The sequence below is a fragment of the Chiloscyllium plagiosum genome, chromosome 24 (assembly GCF_004010195.1).
Source record: "Chiloscyllium plagiosum isolate BGI_BamShark_2017 chromosome 24, ASM401019v2, whole genome shotgun sequence".
Taxonomy (NCBI): Eukaryota; Metazoa; Chordata; class Chondrichthyes; order Orectolobiformes; family Hemiscylliidae; genus Chiloscyllium; species Chiloscyllium plagiosum.
In genome coordinates, this window is record NC_057733.1 from 32,677,524 (window position 1) to 32,686,362 (window position 8,839).

General features: G+C 42.8%; 1 protein-coding gene across 3 annotated transcripts in view; it reads right to left on the reverse strand.

The window, feature by feature from the left end:
- The window catches only part of sdk2b (sidekick cell adhesion molecule 2b), a 949,565-nt gene that overhangs the window by 168,675 nt on the left and 772,051 nt on the right, over positions 1 to 8,839 (reverse strand). For all 3 annotated transcript variants that reach the window (XM_043714747.1, XM_043714746.1, XM_043714748.1), the window contains 2 exons: positions 8,574 to 8,644; positions 2,570 to 2,705 (listed from right to left, as the gene is read on the reverse strand). In XM_043714747.1, coding sequence (XP_043570682.1) covers positions 2,570 to 2,705; positions 8,574 to 8,644 — 207 coding nt within the window. The remainder of the gene's footprint in view (positions 1 to 2,569; positions 2,706 to 8,573; positions 8,645 to 8,839) is intronic.

Here is an 8,839-nt window from a genome sequence, read left to right on the forward strand (position 1 = left end):
CTTGTCCTACCTGCCTATCTGCTTTTCCACCTATCCACTCCACCCTCCCCCCAACCTATCACCTTCATCCCCTCCCACACTCACCTACTGTACTCTATGCTACCTTCTCTCCACCCACACCCTCCTCTCACTTATCTCTCCATCCTTCAGGCTCTCTGCCTGTATTCCTGATGGAGGACTTTTGCCCGAAATGCCGATTTTCCTGCTCCTCGGATGCTGCCTGAAATGCTGTGCTTTTCCAGCACCACTCTAATCTAGACTCTGGTTTCCAGCATTTGCAGTCATTGTTTTTACCCAACATTCATGAGGTCCAGGCAACTTATGGCCTTTAGCCCCATTAGTTTCCCTAGTACTTTTCATTTAATGATGGCTATCACATTTATTTCCTCCCACTCCTTTAGCCCTCAATTGCTTGGTACATAGTTGTTTTACGTGTCTTCTACCATGAAGACTGATGCAAAGTATTTTTTTCAACTGCTCTGCCATTTCCTTGCTTCCCATTATTATTTCCCCAGTTTCATTCCTCAAGGACCTATATTCACTTTTTGTATGCTTTAAGAAGTCCTTGTTGTCTGTCTTGATATTTACATGTTTGCCTTAATTTTTTGTTTTCTCTGTTGTACTTTTTGATCATCCTTTGTTGACATCTAAAATTTTCCCAGTCCTCTGGTTTACCACTTATCTTTGTCACATTGTACAATTTTTTTGTTTCAATTTGACGCTGACCTTAACTTCCTTGGTTAACTGTGGTTGGCTTATCCCTGTCCGAGAATCCTTCTTCCTCACAGGGATATATCTTTGTTGTAAATAATGAACTATTTTCTTAATGTTCTGCGATTGCTCCTCCACTGTCATTTCTGCTATACTCCTTTGCCTGTCCACTCCAGCCAACTCTTCTCTCATGACTATTCAATTACCCTTATTTAAATTTAGCACAGTTGCTTCCAACCCAAGTTTCTCATTGTCAAACTGAATGCTAAGTTCAAACATGTTATGGTCACTGTTTCTCAAATGATGTTGTATTAAATCTACCTCAATACACATTGCCAAATCCAAAATAGCCTGATGTCTGGTTAGATCCCCAATGTATTGTTCCAGTAATTGTCCTGAATACATTCGATGAATTTGTCCTCATGGCTGTTTTTGTCAATTTGATTTTCCCTATCTACATGAAGATTAAAATTACCACTGATTAATGTATTGCCCTTTTTATTTTACATAACCTTATCACCTGAAAATATTTTGTAAGTCACCTTTATGAGTACAATTCAGAGGTGGCTAAAATACACTTTTTTTTGCTATGGATCTGGAATGGAATGATGCTCCTGCTCCTTGGATGCTGCCTGACCTGCTGTGCTTTACCAGCACCACTCTAATCTAGATTCTGGTTTCCAGCATCTGCAGTCCTTGTTTTTACCATGGAATGAAAGTCTAACCAGGTAAGAGCAGCAGACTTTCCTAACAGACATAATGGACTGGAATGGATTCTCATGACAATCCAATGTTATAAAACTGCCATTTGAGGAAGGAGCAGTGCTCCGAAGGTTTGTGATTTTAAATAAACCTGTTGGGCTATAACCTTCATTTGACTCTGCTTTATGCCAGTCCAATATCAGCATTTCTACATCATAAAATTAAAGCTTTTTATTCCAGATTTTAATGCAATTAGTTTTTTTTCACTGTACTATTTTATGTTGGGATTTGAATTAGTGTCATCAAATTAGAAATCTAGGATTATTAGTTTAGTAATATAACCAGTGTGAAGCCTAGTTCATTTGGTTCATATTCATAAGACTTCTGTTTCAAAAAAGATGATTCCAAAAAAAAGCTTGATTTACTTCAATTGTAAACTCAGGTCTTAAATTTCTTATTTTAGGATTTCAGAATAGCAGAAGTGATGATAATTTTGATAAGAATTTGATATGTTTATCCATGCAGTTTGTTAAACACAGCTCTCTCCATTAATTCCTGTTGCTGAGTTGATTGAGTTTCAACAATCACAGTAATGGTAAAACTCAACTTAGATAGTTTAGGATGTCAAGTGATGCAAATGAAGACTATATTTCTTGCAAAAAGTATCGTACCTGACAAAATTTCTAAGGACTGCCAAAATCCAGAGAATTTAGAGGCTATTACAACCGTAATGGAGATAGAACCTTCAATCCGGTTTCCTCCCACAGTCCAAAAATGTGCAGGTCAGATGAATTGGCCATGCTAAATTGCCCCTAGTGTTAGGTGTAGAGGAATGGGTCTGGGTGGGTTGCTCTTCGGAGGGTCGGTGTGGACTTGTTGGGCTGAAGGGCCTGTTTCCACACTGTAAGTAATCTAAGCTAATCTAAATCTAATCACCTCTGTCATAGTTGACAGCAGATATACACCCCAGAAGAAAGGACAAAATTGCAACATGATGTAGCAACAAGTTTCCTGGATGGAGCTTATTCACAGGAACAGACTGAACAGGTTTGCATAGGAAAATTACAGTTCAAATTGCTAGGCTAAACTCATGCAAAGTAATAAGACAACAATGTCCTGTACACTTGTGTAACAGAATATAATAAAATGAACTTACGTGTAAGTTCAGACCATTTAGCATTGGGACTGTTCACGCTGCGAAGGGTAAAGCTTCTGTAGCTGTCATAAACTAATTCTCGGTAGCGAATCCGATAACCTAGAAGGATTCCATTAATTTTCTCTTCTGCAGGAGCCTTTGGAGGAATAAAAAAAAAACTGTCAGGAAATAATTACTTTGCAAAGATCAGGCAGTGAGTTGTCAGTAAATGTAGTGATTAGAACAAGGTCAGCCAGGTGGATCTCATAGAATATGAGTTCCGTGATTGGGGCTGTTAACCTGGTCCAATCAGGGAGCCCTGACTGACAGATATATACAGGAGTGTCAGGGTTTCTGTTCACTCTCGAAGCTGGCTCTGAGCTCGCAGGGTTGGTGTTATGTACAATACACGTGTAAATAAAAGCTGACATGGTGATGGGATAACGACCTTAATGGAGTTCATTCTTGCCGTTGAAGACTGGGCCCAAGTATGCAATTTTTTGGAAAGAACACAATTTTTTTTGATGAAAAGCAATAAGCAATTATCTTGATAGTTTGTGGATCTGCAGCTTTTTTGGTTATTAGAAACCTAACTTTCGCAGGGAAATTTCAAGAGTTGACAAATTTAGCTAAGAAATATGATGATCCAAGCCTCTTCTAATTCTGAAGTAAAGTTAAAAATCACACAACACTAGCTACCTGATGAAGGAGCAGCGCTCCAAAAGCTAGTACTTCCAAATAAACTGGTTGGACTATAACCCCGAGTTGTGTGATTTTAAACTTTGTCCACCCAAGTCCAACACTGGCACCTCCTCATCATAATTCTGAGATGCTATAGGTTTTACTCGGCAGTTCGAGAACCAGAGAAATCTGTATTGGGATTTTTGACAAGGGGTAAGACAACTAGCAGAGGCATGTGATTTTGGTTTAACCCTAAGTGAGATGCTGAGAGACTGTTTGATATATGGCAATTACGATGTAACCATGCAAAAGTGCCTATTAGTTAAAGTCCAACTGGACTTCAAACAGGCACTACAACTGGCTTTGTAATTAGGAGGTGTGGCAAATGGAGCTTATGTATTGCAGGGTATTCCAACAGAAGTGGACACCTTCACCAGACCTTCTGAGCTTGGGGAACACCACTTGAGTGAAGGCAATCACATAGCCTCACTCAAGGCATATCCTGGACAGAAGGACTGTAGATCAGCCCACAGCTAAACCCCACAAGGCCAAGCCTCGCTGAAATGGTTAAAATTTTCAAGGATCTGGGCTGGCAGCCATTGTAGTTGCTGCCGATATGTGGACTTAAGACAGCTAAAGAGTCCCACTAGGACTGGATTGAGTAAGAGAACTCCTCGGTCTGTATCCAGGAAAGTACACACTCTGGAAAATCTACCGACAGCTGGTTTAGAACAGCTAAATTGCTTAGGAACATCCAAATCAGAACCAATCAAAATAAATGCCTGGTTAAATGGGCACCCAGTTCTAATGGAGGTCGATATCAGCACGGCTGTATCAGTGATTACAGAACTGGTCTTCACCAAACTTCACTCTGCATGCCAACTCTTACGTTTTGCCTAAGACCTCAGCCAGGCTGAGAACCAAGACTGTGGAACCAATGTAGTTAAGTGTACAGCTTTGGTTTTGGTCTCTCATGAGAAGTTGGTTCAGTTACTACTGATTGTCAGAAAAGGCTCAGGCACAAGCTTGATGGGGTGAAATTAGTGAAAAAGATTCAACTTGATTGGCTTTTTAGATTAGAAAATGGCTGTCTGAGTGAAGTCCTAACAGGGTTGTCAAGAAGGCACACAGTGTTTTGGCTTTTATTAATAGAGGGATTGAGTTCCGGAACCAGGAGGTTATGCTGCAGCTGTACAAAGCTCTGATACGGCCGCACTTGGAGTATTGTGTACAGTTCTGGTCACCGCATTATAAGAAGGATGTGGAAGCTTTGGAAAGGGTGCAGAGGAGATTTAGTAGGATGTTGCCAGGTATGGAAAGAATGTCTTACTAGGAAAGGCTGAGGGCCTTGAGGTTGTTCTCGTTAGAGAGAAGGTTGCGAGGTGACTAATAGAGACATACAAGATAATCAGAGGGTTAGATAAGGGTGGACAGGGAGAGCCTTTTTCCGTGTATGGGGACGGCAAAAACAAGGGGAAACAACTTTAAAGTGAGGGGAGATAGGTATAAGAAAGATGTCAGAGGTAGTTTCTTTACTCAGAGTAGTAAGGGTATGGAATGAGTATCGGTAGTAGTGCATTTAAGTCGTCATTGGACAGGCAAATGGACGTACATGGAATAGTGTAGGTGGGATGGGCTGTAACATCGAGGGCCGAAGGGCCTGTACTGCGCTGTAATGTTCTTATGTTCTATGTTAAATACCCATATGTTTTTCAGGAAGATCTAGAGACTATCAATTGGCTGAGGCCACCTTACATGTTGACCAAGAAGCAATTCCATGATTCTGCAAGGCCCGCCCAGTGCCATTTTCCTTATATCCAAAGGTAGCGGCAGAAATCAAAGGCTGGAAAGTGAAAGAATCATCAACCCAGTGCAGTTTGCAGAATGGGCAGCAGCAGACATATCCACTGTGAAGGCCGATGGGTCAGTTCAGCTTTTTGGGGATATCAAACAAACAGTAAACCATCGTTCACAGATGAACAAACACCAAGTCAGCGCATTGAGGATATAAATGGGCAAAACTGGATGGGACAGGCTGTCCTTCATGAAACTGAACATTAGCCATTAGTACCTGCAATTGTGATTAGATGGGAATTCCCAGAAGTATGCTGCATTAAAATCCATCAGGGTTTGTACCAATATATGAGACTGCCAACTGGGGTATCATCAGCCTGTGTCATTTTCTAGTGGATGATGGTGCACATTTTACAAGGTCTACCCCAGATCACCATTTATCTGGATGATGTGCTAATAACCAGGAAGACTGATTAAGGGCATTTAGAGAACTTGGACACAGTACTTAAATGTTTCTCTCAGGCAGGGGGTATGTGAACTACTTGGGCCATAGAGTCAAGAAGACCGGGTTACACCAGCTGGAGGATAAAGTGAGGGCGATTAAAGGTGGCCCAGCTCCCACGTTTGTACCAGTGCTTAGGTCTTTCTTTGGGTTGGTGAATTTTTATGGAAAATTCATACGTAATCTAGCTTCCATCGTGGCACCCTTGCATCTGTGGCTGAGAAAGGGTCAGCCTTGGAAATGTTCTCGTAGCCAAGATGTAGCCTTTAGGGAAATAAAGCAGCCAAAGTTGTCTACGGCATTGGTACACAACAATCCCTAACGAGATGTGGTGCTGACATGCAATGCCTCCCAGTACAGTATTGGGTAGTGTTGCCCAGTAGAGAGGAACGCCCGACAGTGTATGCTTCCCAGACTTTGGCTGATGCTGAAAGAAGATACGGCCAGGTAGAGAAGGAAGGTCTGGCGATCATCTTTGGTGTGAGAAGGTTCCACACAACCTTTACGGACATAAATTTCTAATAGCAACAGACTACAAAGCCCTGCTAGGGCTACTTAAAGAGTACAGGGCTGTGCCGCCCATAGCTTCATGTTGAATTCATCAGTGGGCTCTTATGAGTCTGTACAATTACAAGTTGGAACACTGTCTGGGAGGCCAAACGTCAAATACAGACACCTTGAGACATCTCCCAGTGCCAGATAAACTATTGCTGGTGCAGCCGCTAGAAGGGTCTGTTTGGGTTTTAAACTTTTTGGACACCCTTCCAGTCACTACTGACAATATCAGGCTCTGGACGCAAAAAGATTCCATCCTGGAAAAACTACAACAGCTGGTGGTGAGAGGGGAAACAACCAGAATTGAAACATATCTGGATCCAGTGAGACCAGACCGTAATAGAAGATGATAAAATAATGCTCAGTGGTTAGCACTGCTGCCTCACAGCATCAGGAACCCAGGTTCAATTCCAGCCTGGGGCGATTTGTCTGTGTGGAGTTTGCACATTCTCCCTGTGCCTGCATGGGTTTCCTCCGGGTGCACCGGTGTCCTCCCACAATCCAAAGATGTGCAGATTAAGCGAATTGCCCGTGCTAAATTGCCCATAGTTTTCAGGGATGTGTAGGTTAGGGGCATTATTCAAGGGAAAGGCAGAGTAATAGGGTAGGGGAATGGGTCTGAGTGGGGTTCTCTTCAGAGGGTCGGTGTGGACTTGTTGGGCTAAATGGCCTATTTCCACACTGGAGGGATTCTTAAAAAAAAAGGAGGACAAGAGTGATTTTTCTGAGCAAAGGTTGCCCAGCCAGATACTGGCTGGACTCCACCAGAATCATCCAGGGCTTTCTAAAATAAAGATGCTGGTGCGAAGTTATATCAGGTGGAACATTTTGATAGGGCAGTGCCCAGAGTGAAAACACGGTCAAAAATTACCACCAGTAGCTCCCCTATGTTCGTGGGAATGGCTGGGTAAAATCTGGACTTGGTTACATGTTGACAATGCCAGTCCTTCATGGTTTGTATGTTTCTAGTCATTGTGGACACCCACTCAAAGTGGTTGGATATGTATGGAGTTCATCCATCAAACTCTGGGATGATGGTTGATTGATTGTGAACATCCTTTGTAACAGACTGACCCCCGGAGGTGTTGGTCACAGACAACAGGTCATTGTTTAACAGCAGGGAACTTGAGTATTTCCTAAAGTTGAAAGAATTTGACATACAAGGACAGCTCCATACCATCCATCATCCAATGGTCTGTCAGAAAGAGCAATCCAAACTTTGAAGGCAGGCTTAAAGAAACAGTTTACAGCTTCACTAAATACCAAACTGTACTGGTTCCTGTTTGATTATTGGACCACCCTCAAGCAACCACAAGGACACCTCCAGCAGAGGTTTGAATAGCGGAAGACTCCCGACCAGGTTAAGTCTGATCTTCCCGGACCTGGCTAGGGAAGGGTGAAACGGCATCAGGAATGCCAATGCCAGACACAAGGCTCCTCTAAGTGAAGGAGGCAGTTTACTTCAGGAGATGGGGTTTGGTGCTGAACCCATGGGAATGGTCCTGCATGAGTAAGAGGTATGGTCAATGCGAGGTCAGGTCCCATGAAGTACGAAGTTCGGGTAGGAGAAGCAGTCCTGAACAAGCATGTGGACCATATGAAAGCTGTAACCTTGCAGATTGGGCACAAGCAAAACATAGCCAACCCCTCAGAACATCCAGCAAGGCTATGTGGGTAGGGGGATGGGTCTGAGTGGGATTCTCTTCAGAGGGTCGGTGTGGACTTGTTGGACCAAATGGCCTGTTTCCATCGTGTAGGGATTCTTTAAAAAAATGGAGAACAAGAGTGATTGTTCTGAGCAAAGGTTGCCCAGCCAGATACTGGCTGAACTTGTGGGTTCTGCTCAGTGTCAAAAAAAAACGCTTGAAGGCGGAATGGACACAGCAGATATCGCAACCTCGACGCCGTTACCGCCGGAAAAAGATGAATTTCGGCCAAAATGCTCCAGGCCCAAGAGGTGGGCTACGGTCTGGTCCATGCCACCAATATCCAAGGCAGAGTTGGAGGAACCAGACCTGGTGTGAAGGTGCCCCAGGCAGAAGCTACAGGAACAAGAATGGTGCTACATCCCAGGACTTAGAGGAGGAGGGATGTAGTGATTGGAATGATGTCAGCCATGTGGATCCATCAAAATATGAGTTCCCTGACTGGGACTATTAATCTAGCCCAATCAGGGAGTCCTGGCTGACAGATATAAACAGGAGTGTCAGGGGTTCTGTTCACTCTAGGAACCAGCTCTATGCTAGCTGCGTCAGTGTCATGCACTATGCGCATGTTAATAAAGGCTGACTTGGTAATGGGATACCGGTCCTCATGGCATTATTTCAGTAAGTCCTATTCCACATGTTTCACACTGTGAATACAATTCTCCAACGACCTCATAATGAAGCAGCAAATTGCTGAAATTAAAACTCGCTTGGCTACATGCTGCTGATAAAGTTAGTGACTCAAAAAAATGAAACACGTAGTTTCAGAGAAGTGTCTTAAACTCACCTGCCAACGAATCATTACTGAGGTTGTGGTATGTGGTGTCACAGAAAGAATTTCAGGTGGCTCATCTGGTGCTACAATAAAAAGATAAGCTTTTGTTTAAAGCCTTGTGACAGCATTTTTGTGTTAATAATTATAAGTATATGCAAAAACATTGTAAGTGATGCTAGTCATAATATTTAGATTATTCATTACACATATCGCCTCCTTCAGATGAAAAGTTCTCGATTTATAAAACTATTTCTTAGTATATGGCAATAATACCATCT